This window comes from Balaenoptera acutorostrata, chromosome 8, assembly GCF_949987535.1.
Source record: "Balaenoptera acutorostrata chromosome 8, mBalAcu1.1, whole genome shotgun sequence".
NCBI classification, from domain to species: Eukaryota; Metazoa; Chordata; class Mammalia; order Artiodactyla; family Balaenopteridae; genus Balaenoptera; species Balaenoptera acutorostrata.
The window spans coordinates 10,936,062-10,951,700 of NC_080071.1; the positions used below are offsets into that span (position 1 = coordinate 10,936,062).

Genomic DNA, 15,639 nt, shown 5'->3' on the forward strand with positions numbered 1-15,639 from the left:
ATACTCTGTTCTCAGTGACTTGTTGATAGTTTTAGACAGCATTAAAATACTTTTCCAGAAGTGAGCCTCAGATTTGTAAGTTGTCAAAACAGTTCTTCTCTTTCTGTTTAATGTTGGTCGCATACCGTAGGAAAATTGTGATAGGATGAGGCTGGTCGCAGGGCCGTGAAAAACATTGTCATCTTAATCAGATAATAAATTAATACAATTCATAATTGTAAAATATTCTTTAATTTCATCTACCTGTTTCAAAGGAGATGGGGGTGCAGTAGTAGTTGGTGGATTTTTAAAATTCAGTTGTCACATCACATTTTTACATTTTAATCATTCATTAAGTACTGTTTATGTTTGGAGGGCAAGTAAGACAGTCTTAGATCCAATAGCATTCTGATGTATGAAAGGACTTATATAGACAACTAACTAAAAACAATGAATAAATATAAAATATTTTATATTGGATTGCAAGTAGTGTGCGTTTTGTGGGAAGGAGGAGTTCTGATGAGAAAACTTGAAAATTGTCACATATGTGAGATTTAGCCTGGGAGGCTTTTTGCAAGAGCTGGGCTTTCAGAAACTGTTAGAATGATGATAGATTGCAAAGGGGAGGGCATTTAAGAAATATTTGCTTGAACCATGTCCACTGTTCCAGCACCATTTATTGAAAAGGCTATCTCTTCTCTGTTAAAATTCTTTTGCTCATTTGTTAAAAATTAATTGGGCATATTTGTATGGGTCTGTTTCTGGGTCCTCTATCTGTTCCACTGGTCTTTGTGTCTTTGTCTCCACCAGTACCACACTGTCATGCTACTGCAACTATATGATAAGCCTTAACACCAAGAAGAGTGATTTCTCCCTTTATTATTCTTTTTCAACACATTAATAAGCTCTTTTAGGTATCTACAAAGAAATTTGCTGAGATTTTGATGTGAATTGGATTAATCCTATATATTTCAGTTTAGGGAAAGTTGACATCTTTATTATGTTGGCTCTTCCAATCCATGAACACAGTATGTCTCTCCAAGTGTTTAGGTCTTCTTTGATTTCTTTCATCAACATTTTATAATTTTCATCATACAAATCCTATAGATGTTTTATTAGACTATATGTATTTTATTTTCTTAGGAGCAATTGTAACTGGTACTTTTAATTTTTAATTTCAGTTCCACTTGTTCATTGTCAGTATAAAGAAACACAGTTGATTTTTGTGTGGTGATTTGTATTCTGTGATCTTACGGAACTCACTCACTAGTTCTAGCATTTTTTTTGTTTGAAGATTCCTTGGCATTTTCTAAATAGACAGTCATTTCATCTGCAAATAGAAACAGTTTTATATCTTCTTTTCCAATTGGTATGCCTTTAATTTCTTTTTCTTGCCTTATTGCAATATCTAAAACTTTCAGTACTGTGTAAAATAAAAGTGGTGGGAGTAGACATTATTGCCTTGTTTCTGATATTAGAGGGAAAGCATTCAGTCTTTCACCATTAAGTATGATGTTGGCTGTAGGTTTTTTTTGTAGGTGCTCTTTGTGACTTTGGGGAAGTTTCTGTCTATTCCTGTTATACTGATAGAGCATATGGTTTTTCTCTTTTAGCCTGTTTATTTGGCAGATTGCATTTACTGATTTTTGAATATCAAACCAACCTTACATGCCTGGAATAGATTGTACTTGGTTGTGATGTATTACTTTAAAAAAATACAGTTTTGGATTTTGTTTGCTAAAATTTTGTTGAGAACTTTTACATCTAAGTTAGTGAGAGATACTGGCCTGTATTATCCCTCTTCTTTTTTGTTCTGTCTTTGGTTTTTGTATCAAGGTAATACTGGCTTCAGAAAATTAGTTGTTAAGTAGTCCCTCTTCATCTTTTTCTGGAAGAGATTGTGTAAAATTAGTGTTGATGTATTATTTTAATACTTCATGCTTTTAAAAAACAAAACCCTAATTGTCCTCAGGTGCAGTTGCAGTAGGTACAATTTACTTTTTCCTCATGGGAGGAGTATTTCAGATTTTGAGTATGACTTTTACAGTCCTACTTTATGGCCAAATGTTCTAACAAATTTCAGGTCCTGTGTATTTCTTTTTTTTTCTTTCTTAAATGGTAGGAAAAATGAAATGGTCAGTATGAGTCATTATGTATAAGCAGTACTTCGGAAATAGAACTATTATCTAAAATAATTCTGATACTAGATTCTGCGACCAGACTTACTGATTTGCTATAACTTGCCTGAGTGTGAGTTATGAAACTATGGAATTATCCATAATAATTATGGAATTATTAGGGAAATTGAATCATATGTGGAAACAAAACAGTGAAAGGTTTGGTAACTTGTTCAAGGTCACAGTTTGTAAACTAAATTCCAAGTTCAGGTCACAGCCAGTGGTACTTCACTGGGGAGGAACATTAGATCACCAGTGGCTCTTTGCCAAAAGGAGAAAAGAAAACATACATACAGTATCTATACATCTATATATCTGCCCGCTGCCCCCCATGTACTTTTCAACTACTCATTCCTCGGGCATACAAAATGGCACTCAAACATGAATTCAAGAAAACACATAGGGGATTCTGATGCACATCATTTGTTAAGAACCATTATAATAAACCCTGCACACAGACCTTTTATGTTCATTTATTTCTTTTGAAAGTCATATTAACTATTTGGAATTACTTTGATAGAATAAACCTATGGTAGAAATTTAAAGTTTCAGAAAATTTTAAATTGGGATATGCTCTTAAAAACTAGTAAATATAGGTAACTTTTGTCATCCTTTTTAGAACTACACCTTTAAAGTCACTGTGTGAGCTTAACGTAAAAATACATATAACTTGGTTTATTTTTATAATTATCATGTTATTATATTTAGTGGTCAGTTGGAGACGTGAAAGATAGAGACTGATTACCCAGTCAGCTTGAGGAGGGGGGTGGCAAGATTGTCATTTTCCCCATTAAGCAGTTTTCTTTCTATCTGTGGATAATATCAATCAAGTGATAGTCTAAATCTAGAAAATCATCTGAAATCTTAACTTACCATTAAATATTAAGAAGTATTAAAAGAAATAAAGAAAATAGTCATTTGTTTATCTTTTTTCAAGACCAGAGGTGGCAAAGAAAAGATACTGATGTTTTCTCCCCTCCTTCTATACTAATTTCAAAACCCTTTACCTCAAAATCTCTCAGTACATGGCTCCTGGCAGCCACTCTTAATTGATTGGAATTGACACCAAAGATAAAACCTATTTGGCATTTTTGTCATAGGCAATGTTCTTTTTTGGGAGGTCAGTTTTATTTAGTTCAAGTGTTGTTCCTATGCTTCAATGGAGTCTTCTTTTGGAAATTAAAAATAATTAATAGTGGTTTTTAACATGAATTACACAAGTGATAGTTCACAGAAGACTCCTCCCCAACAAACAAAACACACAAAAGGCAGGTTAGCTAGAATGTGGGAATTAGGATGTTGTTTCAAGAGGTAGCTGACCAGGACTTCCCTGGCCGTCCAGTGGTTAACACTTCACATTCCAATGCAGGGAGTGTGGGTTCGATCCCTGGTCAGGGAGCTAAGATCGCACATGCCTCACGGCCAAAAACCCAAAACTTAAAACAGAAGCAATATTGTAACAAATTCAATAAAGACTTTAAAAATGGTCCATATCAAAAAAAAAAACCAAACTTAAAAAAAAAAAAGAGGTAGCTGACCACACAGCCTGTCAAATCCAGCCTGTGAACTAAGAATGATATTTACATTTTTAAATGGTTGGAAAAAAAATTCAAAAAATAATATTTTGTGACATGTAAAAATTACATGAAATTGAATTTTACTGTCCGTAAATAAAGTTTTATTCGAATGTAACAATGCTCATTCATTTACTGTCCTCTGGATGCTTTTGTGCTACAATGGCAGAATTGAGTAGTTGTGAAAGAGACCATATGGCCTGCAAAAGCTAAAATATTTACTCTCTGGCCCTTTACAGAAAAAGTTTGCCATCCCCTGTTTTGAGATAACGTGGGCAGAGTATGATTGCTTTGTGGTTATTTAGTAAAGGAGGAAACTTAATTTGCTGTTATTTTCAACAGGTTTCTGAAAAGGAATAATTTACAAAATGGCTACTGTTAATATACAGATGAATAGTAGTTGCAGCCCTTCTTTTATAAAATACAATGGACATAGCTTTACCAGCCACAGTTTACATGTCCGCTCACACTATTATTTCTTCCGTAGTTGAGAAGTCCACAGCACCATTACTGCCACAGATTTTATCAGCTTATAATTATATCTCTGTGCTAGAGCATTGTAGAGCAGCAGTTCTCAAACTTTTTGGTCTCAGAACTTCTTTAGACTTACCCCAAAGAGTTTTTATGTGGTTTGTATCTGTAAATATTCATCATATTAGAAATTGAGACAGAAAATTAAAAAAAAATTATTTAGAAGTGACAATAAATCCATTATATGTTAACAAAAGGATAGATTTTTATGAAAAATATTTTCCAAGACAACAAAAAAATTAGTGAAATTGTTACAGATCTCTTTTTAATTGTTTTAGTAGAAGACAACTGGATTCTTATACCTGTTTTTTCCAATTTGTTGTGATACAACAATCCGTTGTGTTGTTTTGACATGAAGGAAATTTGGCCATACACAGATATATAGTTAGAAAAGTGAGGAATATTTTAATCCTTTTTTAAGATAATTGTGGATGTTTTTCTTTGATACTATACCAAAACCCAGCAAGTGTAGTTTCTTTGATATTGTTGTTTTTTTAAGTCAAGTTGATTGAAGTATAATTTACAGAGGATAAAATGTATTTTGTTTGGATATACAATTCTGTGAGTTCTGATTAACCCATACGATCATACAACCACCACCACAATACAAATGTGGAATATTTCCATCACCCCCCAAAGTTTCCTCATGCCCTTTTGTAATCAGCCCTTTCTCCTCCCTCCCAGCTTCTGATCTGATTTTTTTACCCGTACTTCTGCCTTTTTCAAAATATTGTGTAAATGGAGTCATACAATATGTAGCCTTTTCAGACTGTCTTCATTTTTAGCATAGTGTGTTTGCAATTTATCCATTTGGTTGCAGCTATCACTAGCTCACTTCTTTTTATTGTATAGATGTTTATTTTTCCATTTACCAGTGCTAGATATCAGGTGGTTTCTGGCTTTTGGTGATTCTGAATAAAGCCACTCTAAACATTAATGTATAGATTTTTGCATGGACATACGTTTTCATTTCTTAGGTAAATACCTAGGCATGAGATTGCTGTGTAGTATGGTAGGTGCACATTTCACTGTAAGAAGTTGGCAAACTGTTTTTCCTAAGTGGCTGGACCATTTTGAATTCCCACCACAGATGTGTGAAAGTCCCAGTTGCTCTACATATTTACCTGCACTTGAGATTGTACATTTTGTTTTTGTATTGGTCATTCCAATCAGTATTAGATCTAGTTTCAGTTTGCATTTCCCTGATTATTAGTGATATTGAGTATCTTTTTATGTAGTATTTCTCATTCATATCTCTTTGATAAAGCATCTATTTGAATCTCTTGCTCAGTTTTTAGAAATTGGGTAGTATGTTTTCATATTGTTGAGTTGTGAGAGGTCTTTATATTTTCTGAATATCAGTTATTTTTAAGGTATATAATTTGCAAGTATTTGCTCCCAGTCTGAATTTTTTTCCTTAACTTTCAAAGAGAAGTTTCAAATTTAATGAAGTTCAACTTACCAGTTTTTTCTTTTGTAGCTTATGTGTTTTGTGTTCTCAGAAATCTTTCATAATTTAGGGTCACCAGATTTTTCATTTTTTTCTAGAAATTTTATAGTTTTAGGTTTTAGTTTGGGTCTGTGATGTGTTTAGAGTTAATTTTTGTATACAGCATGAGCTATGAGTTGATATGAGTTGAGGTTCTTTGTTTTGCATATAGATGTCCAATTGTTCCACCGTCGGTTGTTGACTTTCTCTGCTAAATGCATTGGTACCTTTGCTGTGTATCAATTGACTGTATGTGTATGGGTCTATTTCTGGATTCTCTGTCCTGTCCTGTAGGTTCATGTGTCTGTCTTTTCACTAAGACCACACTGTCTTGATTGCCGAACCTTTAGTACAAGTCTTAAAAACAAGTAATATGGGGAGTTCCCTGGCAGTCCAGTGGTTAGGACTTGGCGCTTTCACTGCCATGGCCCGGGTTCAATGCCTGAGTGGGGAACTAAGATCTCACAAGCCACGCAGTGCGGCCAACAAACAAACAAACAGGATGAATTCTGTTTTGTACATCTTTTTCAGAATTATTTTGGGTATTCCAGTTCCCTTGCTTTTCCATGTAAGACAAGAGATAGTTTCTTAAAAGTTAGTTACAGTGTGGAATCTGAAACCACTAATGAACTTTTTGTCCTCTGTAATGTTAAAATCTACTTGGCTATCTTGAATTTTGTATGGATTTTTTGCCCATGAGTGTTTTTCAAGCGTCATGCATAATTCACTTGGAAAATACTGGTTCTCTGAATTATATAGACCTTCTAAATATTGGCACATCTCATTATTCTGTATTTAAAAGTCACATTTGTTAATACCACCACTCATCAGAAATTCTTTAAGTATTGGGAAGGTGTCAGGCTAATGGTGGCGGTAAGTACAAAGTTTCCAAAATTCTTATTTTTGCTTGAAAACTCATATTTTATTATTGGCAGTGCATACTGTCAGTGTTTTTCTTGAAGTAACAGGTTTACTTGGTTCATTTTGGGAACATTTCTGCCAAATACTCAAGTCTGAATAGCCTTGGTTGGTTTAGTTCACAACTCAATCATGCAAGGGCTTTTTCTGGAGGCAATCATTGTACTTCAGTGTGCAGCAGCAGTGCTTTTGGTTAGTTCCCATTTTGTCACACAATATTGAGAAGAAGTCTACTCAAGGGTCAAGATTTTTAAAAAATTAACAACTGTACTGCTTTCCATCAAGGACATTCTTAAGTGAAACTGGCCTTTTACAGAGAAACCTTGTGATATATGTGGTTGCTTTCTATTATTATGTTTATTATACTTAAAGTACAGAAATTGACCTGGAAACCTGAACCCAATGTTATAACACTAGTAAGGCAGTAAATTATTGACATTTTAGGGAGATTTGAAGTTTCGTATACTGGGAGACGAGACAATCTGTTTAAGAACAAATACAGTTATATTAAAAGTTGTCGTTTTATTATCTTATAGGTGCTATACTTGGTAGATCAGAAACTCAGGAGTGTATTTTCTATAATGCTAATTGGGAAAGAGATAGAACCAATCGAACTGGTGTTGAATCCTGTTATGGTGACAAAGATAAACGGCGGCATTGTTTTGCTACCTGGAAGAATATTTCTGGTTCCATTGAAATAGTGAAGCAAGGTTGTTGGCTGGATGATATCAACTGCTATGACAGGTAAGAACACATTTTATTTTTTTATGATAGTGTTGAATAATTTTCATTTCCTCCATTCCCCCCACCCCCATTTCTTTAAAAGGAGAAAGATCAATGCATGGATTTTCACTTAAATGTTTCTTTTTTAAGATGGGATTATGAAGCCCATTATAACATGTTGTAATGACAAGATATATATTTTAAAGTAAAAAAATAAATATAGCATGTTTATGTTTTATCTTCGATATAGTTTGAATAATCTATCAAGTAGTGAGAACTTTAGATAAGAAACATTTCTTTCCATATGTTGTAGGGTTATAGGTATTTTTTAAACACCAATTTTAAGGAAAAAGGATTTTTAAAATTGCTTTAAGAGAGAATATATCTGTTGAAAATCTATCCTGAAGGAGAATAAAGCTTAATCATAGTATTTAATTTCCTTTTAGTTTCCCTCTTTATGTATCTGGAAGAAATTGATCTCACTACATTTCCTTGCAGAGTAGGCCTTTGTTCTTTATCCCAAGAGACATTTTAACTTGACATTCAGAATTACATCAGAACTAACACAATCCTCATAGAAAGCTACATTTTATTTAAAAAATCTTGTTTAAATTGTTTTATTCTGTTGGAAATAAAATATAGTGGATATGTCATTGACTGCCTGTGATCTTTCTGCAAGGTGTCCCTAGATGTTTGGCCGATCACTTAAACTGCCTGGGCCACAGGATTTTCACTGAGGGTGGGTGCTGATGACTGCAGAAGGTACAGAATCCTAGATAACCAGACTTTTTGGAGCCAAATAACTAATACACTCACGGAACTCTAGCTACATCCTGATCCACTTTCAGGGGCTTTAGTAGATTACCACGAATCTGTGGTTGATTGGCCATATGTGATTAATAGTAAAATGTGTTGAATAAACTCATGAAAATTGGATTAGCTCCACTTTTGGTGAAAATTAAAATCGTCATTTAGGTATATATTTAGTATTTAGGATATACTTCTACATCTTTGAATTTTCTGGGGATTATTACTCTGTAATTATACATTTTAGCTGTATTTCTGATTATTAGCTTCTTTATTAACAGAGGTGATCATTAAGTGATATTTGCTGTTATGAAAGAGTAAGTGAGCCACTAGGGAAACAGTATAGATGTTCCTCAAAAAATTAAAAATAGCAGTGATGTAGCAGTTCCACTTTTGGGTATATATCCAAAGGAAACGAAAACACTAACATGAAAAGATATATGCACCTCCATGTTTATTGCGGCATTATTTACAATAGCCAAGATGTGGAAACAACCTAAGTGTCTGTCAGTGGATGAATGGGTAACGAAAATATGGTCTATGTATACAATGAACTGTTTTTCAGCCATAAAAAAGAAGAACATCTTGCCATTTGCGACAACACTGATGACCTTGAGGGCATTATGCTAAGTGAAATAAATCAGACGAGAAAGACAAATACCATATGATCTCACTTGTATGTGGAATCTTTAAAAAAAAGAAAAGAACCCATATATATAGAGAACCATTGGTGGTTGCCAGAGGCCGGGGATGAGGGGTGGGCAAATGGGTGAAGGGAGTCAAAAGGGTATGAATTTTCAGTTATAAAACAAATAGGTCCTGGGGATATAATGGGAGATGTGAAGTAATGGTGACTATAGTTAATAATACTGTATTGTATATTTGAAAGTTGCTAAGGAACTTAGCAACATTTAAGTAAATCTTAAAAGTTCTCTTCACAAGAAAAAAAAATTTGTTAACTATATGTGGTGATGAGATGTTAACTAGACTTACTGTGGTGATCATTTCACAATATATGCAAATATCCAATCACTAGGTTGTATACCTGAAACTAATGTAATGTTATAGCAAATTATATCTCAATTTATAAAAAAAAGAAAAGTTGAGGAAGAAGTTAGGGAAAAAAATGAGGTTTGGAGGTCATCTTTATTCAAAACTGTCTTTATTAATTAGTTGAAATCAGGGATCCCTGTTCTTTTTATTGTAAAATGCTGCTGTGCTTCTCACCTAAAACCAGTATTACTGGATATTAAACTTTGCTAGATAATGTGAGTGAGTTGTTCAGTGCAAATGCCTGCTCTTACAGTGATAATTACTACATCAGCTTTGTTTCTAGGGGTTAAATGCCAATTTAAAAGTATGTGAATTTCTGCTTTTATGTTCTGAATTTGATTAAAAAACAAATATTAAAGGTAGTAACATAAATAAGAGAAAGGAAAAGAAGATTCAAGAAATGTCAAAGTGTGGAGGAAAAGACAGTGGTAAAAAGAATGAAATTGAATGGTGAAAAGTATTGATAATTTACTTCAGTTAACTAGGCTAGGTATTTAATCACGTTAACCTATGATTTGATTCATGATTCTAAATATTAAATTTTAAATTTGTAACTTTCTCTTTATAAATTGTTAGAAATTTAGCTTTCATTTGTCCTTTACTTTCTACTAAATAGACATTGGTATAGATTTTATTTCAAAGTTTGATTTTATTAAAATTGCCTTCTCCCTGAAATTTCTTGAGCTTTTCACTTTAGAGTTAAATTCAACCTTGTTATTCTAACAGCCATTATAAAAGTTCACAGTTTATTTGTAATGTGTCTTTAAATCTACCTGATGTTATTAGCAGTATTTAAATATCTGATTTTAAAAACTAGGTATAGCTATTTTTTTAGTGGTTTATTAGGATTTAATCTAGATGCTAAACCCCTATCTTTTCAGTAACTCAGGTCCTATATAGAAGGCTGCCTTCCCCCTACCCCCTAAATCAACCCACCTCCAGTCAGTTTTTGAGTTACTAGGGCCTGTATGTTTGTTGTTACATGTTGCTCTTGTTGCTTATCCTTAACCCTGTTCATTGTGTTCAGGGAATTTAAATCTGCTGCAAAAATGGCTTAATTCCCAAGCCTGGTTTAGGTCTCTGATGTTGAAATATGTTCTGCCATGAGATATGAACAGGAATTATTTTGTGCCTGTGTATTTATATGTATACATAGGCGTATAGGTATGTATTTCTATGTGTACACACACATACAGTTTTTTATATATAGTGTTGAGTTATTGTATTCATAAAATGGGAAAGCTATATTTCCTGTAAGTAAAAGCACTCCTAGACCAACTTTCTTCATTGGCTTTATGTTCCTCTTCAAGCTTTTCTACTAATTAAACAAACAGTGAAAAAGATGGTTGCCTTAGATTGATCATTAAAAACCAAATTAAAGAAGTGGTTTCAAGGAGCCAATGTGATTGTTACAAAATCAGCTCTTGATTTATTTTTCTGATGAGATTTAATAATAGGATTCAAGGAACATTTTTGTCTTTTAAGAATTGATTATTGAATATTAATAAAAATCTCAAAGTTGACTATAAATGACTTATTCGTTATTTTATCTCTGAGAACTTTAGAAAAACACCTATTGTAGATTCAGAGTAATAATGTTGATTTTAATTATTTCTCCTCTTTTTGTTTATAGGACTGATTGTATAGAAAAAAAAGATAGCCCTGAAGTATATTTTTGTTGCTGTGAGGGCAATATGTGTAATGAAAGGTTTTCTTATTTTCCGGAGATGGAAGTCACACAGCGTAAGTTCACAGGGAAAATGCATATGTCTGTTCAACTAGTAGATTGAAAACAAAGCATATTTGTGTTGATGGAATAATTTACTCCCATCTTCTCCTACTCTTTATTTTTTCTCCTAAAATTTGACACTATAATAAATATTTATTGTGAAATTTTGTCGACCAAATCTGAGTGGTTTTCTTCCTCCTCTTTTCCACAGCTACTTCGAATCCAGTTACACCAAAGCCACCCTATTACAACATCTTGCTCTATTCTTTGGTGCCACTTATGCTAATTGCGGGGATTGTCATTTGTGCGTTTTGGGTGTACAGGCATCATAAGATGGCTTACCCTCCTGTGCTTGTTCCAACTCAAGTAAGTTATTGTCTTGTACTTTGTGTTGTTTTAGATTTTACATTTTAAAGAAATATTACTGTGGTGAAACCACAGTAGATTGTTACAAATCATTTTCCTTTGGAGTTAATTTTTGAATATTTATTGTCATGGGAACTATAGCTAATTTTGCAAACTTATTAATTTGCTGTGTCCTAATCTTAAGGGTTGAAGTGGAGTAGAATAAAGAGTATTCCCATTCCAGTTCTTCTTTGGAGAGTTTTACTGTCATTATAGTACTTTAAAACGTGGGATATACTCTGCTGTCTTTCTTGAGAAGTAATTGATGATGGAGAAGTGATATCATAGCCCTTTCTTGCCCTTATATTTTCTCCTCCATTCCTAAGTTGTTGTGTCTTTTTCAAAACTACTTGCCAAAAAATCCTTTTAACCATGGTGAGGGACCCAGTAAGGTAACCAAGAATGTGGGATAGAGAAGTTTCACAAAGGCATCAAGAGGATATATCTATAAAATTGTTGTTGTAGGGAAGAGGGGCAACAGTTCTCATCATGTGTTGTTTGTAGTTCCAAGTATGTATATTTTTATCTGCAGCATATTAAACGTGTCCTGAAGTCTGAAAACTTTTTTAATGCCCTTGATTCTCCCTCCCTCGACACCGAATATATCTGAAAATATAGGTGTGGTGGGTAGGTAGTCAGAATAAATTCATGAAGTTTTCCTCACTATCATGTGGACAGTTGGAGCTGATTCAGTGCTTTACAAGGACTTTTAATATAAGTAGTTAACATTCTACAGGCAGAGGAAAGGTGATAACTTTTGGTTTAATTGCTTGAGATGTCTTTAAACTCACGTTTGTGTTTCTTTTGACTTTTAAGATCAGATTACCTCAGCCTTCTGGATCTCTTGGTTTAACTTTGTTTCTCTAATACCACTAGGATTAATGGTTAAAACTTGGTAGAAGAAAATGGTAAAGTCTTATAATTTAATGACCAAAACAACTTCTTCACTTTAAGCTTTATTTACATAACATATTCCTTTCTCAGTGCTTGGAGCAATCTGTTGGCATTAGATCATTGATCCCTGTAATCTTTGTAAGATGTGTATATGGAGAAATAAGCCCAAAGGTAAAACTTCTCATTTAGTAAATTAGGTAAACACACTATTTTGTACAGCTGAAATATTTTAACTTTTAACATTAGTAGATAACTTGTAGATTTGTTAAAAATCACTTTTAAAAGTACTTTAAAATTTTAAAAATTTAGTGCCTGATAAATATATGTAGTTTACTCCGAAATGTCCATAGAATACACTTTACTTTCTGTTGGTGGTAACTATTTTTTATTTAACATCTACATTTAAAAGAATGAGTATTTACTGTTGGTGACATGCATTGATTTGTGAAGCTGTCTCTTTCAGTAACGTAAGAGCAGTTGCCTTTATTAGGATCACCAGCAGAAATAAATGTGGGAGCTAACTTCCTTCTAAACCTCCAGTTTGAATGTAATCATATCAATTCAGAAGTTTGTGATGCTGGTTCAAAAGGAGAGTTATGGACAAATGCAAATTAAATTTGACACATAAAATATATTGATAGGGGGTTTTAGGAAGCTCCATTTTACTTACTTTGATGGTGAGTACAACAAAATATTTGTACAAAGACTATTTTAAATGTATTTGTGCAGATTGTAATGACATAAATAACGATGCCACCTTGGGCTTATATAATTCTATTTTCAAAAATGATTATTTCCTGTACATGATTTTGCAAAGTAGTCAGTTTGCTTCATAGAGATCTACTTTTTTTTGTTTTGTTTTCTTATATTGTCTCTAATTAGTGATTAAATTGTTGTGAATTTAACACAAAAAGAAAAGAAAAGAAAAAAAAAAGAAAGAGTATTTAGTAATATAGTAGTGTCTAAATTTACCCTGGATTTGTGATATGATAGAAACAAACTGGAAACTACATTTAAAAACAAATTTGTTAAATTTCTTAATAGAACTTTAAAAATAATAATGTAATCCTATAGATAACATTGATTTATATAAAATATTGGTAAAAAAGTGTGGTTGGACATTTTTATTTAAAGGGCTGGATAGCATATATTTGAGGCCACTTTATTTAGAAATGCTAATTAATTCAAGGGTTTGGATTTTTAGAAAGGAAAGATGGATTATTATTCATAAATAAGAACTAGGAATGCTCCTAGTATCCATCTCTGTGGGTTTTAGATATTTGTTGCAATGGTTAATGTTATTGTACACATTTATTTAGGGTGTGTGTTGTTCTCTGGTGAATTTGCATGAATTGTATGAATTACTGAAAAATAAGGAATGAACTTGAAAAGGTTTTGTGATGGAATGACCTGGAATGGTCAGGCTTTGTTATGAAAAATTTAAGACATGCCTGACTTTATGCTTTCCTTCTGTCATAAACTGTGTTGTGGAAAAGGAGCATTGTCATCAATGTGGAACTTCATATATGTCATCTTTCACTGTTTCAAATGGTATAGAGTCATGCTGTAAGTCTCATTTTTGGTGAGAGGTTTATGCAGACTACTTCTGCAAGATTACTTAGTGGCCATCTTGTTACAAAATGCTCAGTTTTATTTCTGCTTCAAAAAAATGATTGTTAATTGTATCAAGCATTAATTGAACATTTACAGTATGCTAGAGTACTGGTAAGTTACATAGATGTATTAATATATATATATAAAATACACAAAAAATACATAAAAATTTCCCCATGATTTCCAAGTTGTGACCAGTATGTAAGGATCATCTTTGGAATTTGTTAAGAAATACAAATTCCTGGACTACGCCCCTGAAAGTATGGAATGGGGCCTGGGATATTACGATTCTAGTAAGTTTTCCAGGCAATTCTGGTGACCAGCCAGGTGTGGAAAGGACTGATCTGATTTTACCTCACAGGGTTGTTTATGTAATGTTATAATCCCCATTTTATAGATAAAGAAATTGAGACAGAGCAAAGCTCACAAGTATCAGGGCTGGAATCTGAACCAAGGACTCTGACACTAAAGCTTTGCTCTTACTGCTTATGTTGTTCTGCCTCTCTTTTTTCAGAAAGCAGACGCTTTTGCTGTTTCAGATAATTCGGTAAACATCCCTGCCATTTCAAAATCATTCTAAGAGGGAATTTATTTTCCTATTTTGGGATGTTGAGTAGTTTGACTACTAAAGTGAGCAATAACATGATCACATTGTCTCACAGAGGACAGAAGGGGAAATAAACAAGTCATCTGTTTTCCATTAAAAATTTTTTAGCACACATTTTAGAATAGGGTTTATGAACATTGATTGGGTTGCAGGTAAAGATTCTTGTGCTTCTGAGTTGATAGTGCCAATGCCCTAGCTATTCAAGACTTTTTTGAGGGACAGGAGAAGTAGGTAAGGGAAACATACTACACATTTGAAGTCTTAAGGTGTCTTCTGCATTTCACCCCATATTCATGTCCCCATATTCAAAGTTTAATTTCAAGACCAGTTAGGAAAAGATCTTACATTCTTGTTGTGCATTTCTGCAACAATCTTCCTTCTAATTTCTTCACTTTTAGACAATGACATAAAATTTGTCATTCTCTTTTCTTAGGGAAACTTTTTCTTAAAGTGTTGGCTAAAGGCTGGTGATAGCTCATTGATGGATCATTCCTACAATAAGAACTATATTTGAAGAGAATTTACAGTGATTCTCAGCAGAACAAGCTAATGTTACATATACTGTGCTCATTCATTGGTCTGATCTCAGTCTTTTATTTATTCTCTTTGTGGGTAAAAATCAGTCTTACGGGGTATTCTGGAAGACTAAGACATATCTACATACATCTCTTAATAAGCTGGTTCTGGCAGTTAAATGGTAGGATTCTTTATTTCTAAGACATCAAGTTGTTTAAAGTTTCTTCTGGCTTTGTTAGTATTTTGAAGAAGTGATACAGGGATATACATGCTTTAAAATCTGGTCTTTAATTACGGTTCTAATTTATTTTAAAATAAAAAATATTCTAAAATAGATCTATCATAGTTAAAGACATAGAAAAAAGTAATTGTGCTTTTTTTTTTTCTTAAGAAATAAACCTTTCTTCTTTCTTTATAACCTGTAACTACTATGTTTCTAACATTTTTTCATGTTATCACTGTCTTCCCCTCATCCTGGATGAAAGCCTTGGAGACAGTAACTTCTCCTATTCTTAGCCCTGTTATTTATGAACTCCAGTACCTTTTCATCCTTTCTGATCCTGTGGTTTTCAGGACGTTATTATGCTGGAGGCTGAGATTATTTCTGTAGTCTCGTAGCTGGT

General features: G+C 33.1%; 1 protein-coding gene across 1 annotated transcript in view; it reads left to right on the top strand.

Annotated features, from left to right (window-relative positions):
* ACVR2A (activin A receptor type 2A) overlaps nucleotides 1-15,639 on the top strand; it is an 86,447-nt gene that overhangs the window by 42,749 nt on the left and 28,059 nt on the right. The window contains exons 2-4 of the mRNA XM_007183030.2: nucleotides 7,205-7,412; nucleotides 10,885-10,994; nucleotides 11,192-11,346. Of these exons, the coding sequence (XP_007183092.1) occupies nucleotides 7,205-7,412; nucleotides 10,885-10,994; nucleotides 11,192-11,346 (473 nt within the window). The remainder of the gene's footprint in view (nucleotides 1-7,204; nucleotides 7,413-10,884; nucleotides 10,995-11,191; nucleotides 11,347-15,639) is intronic.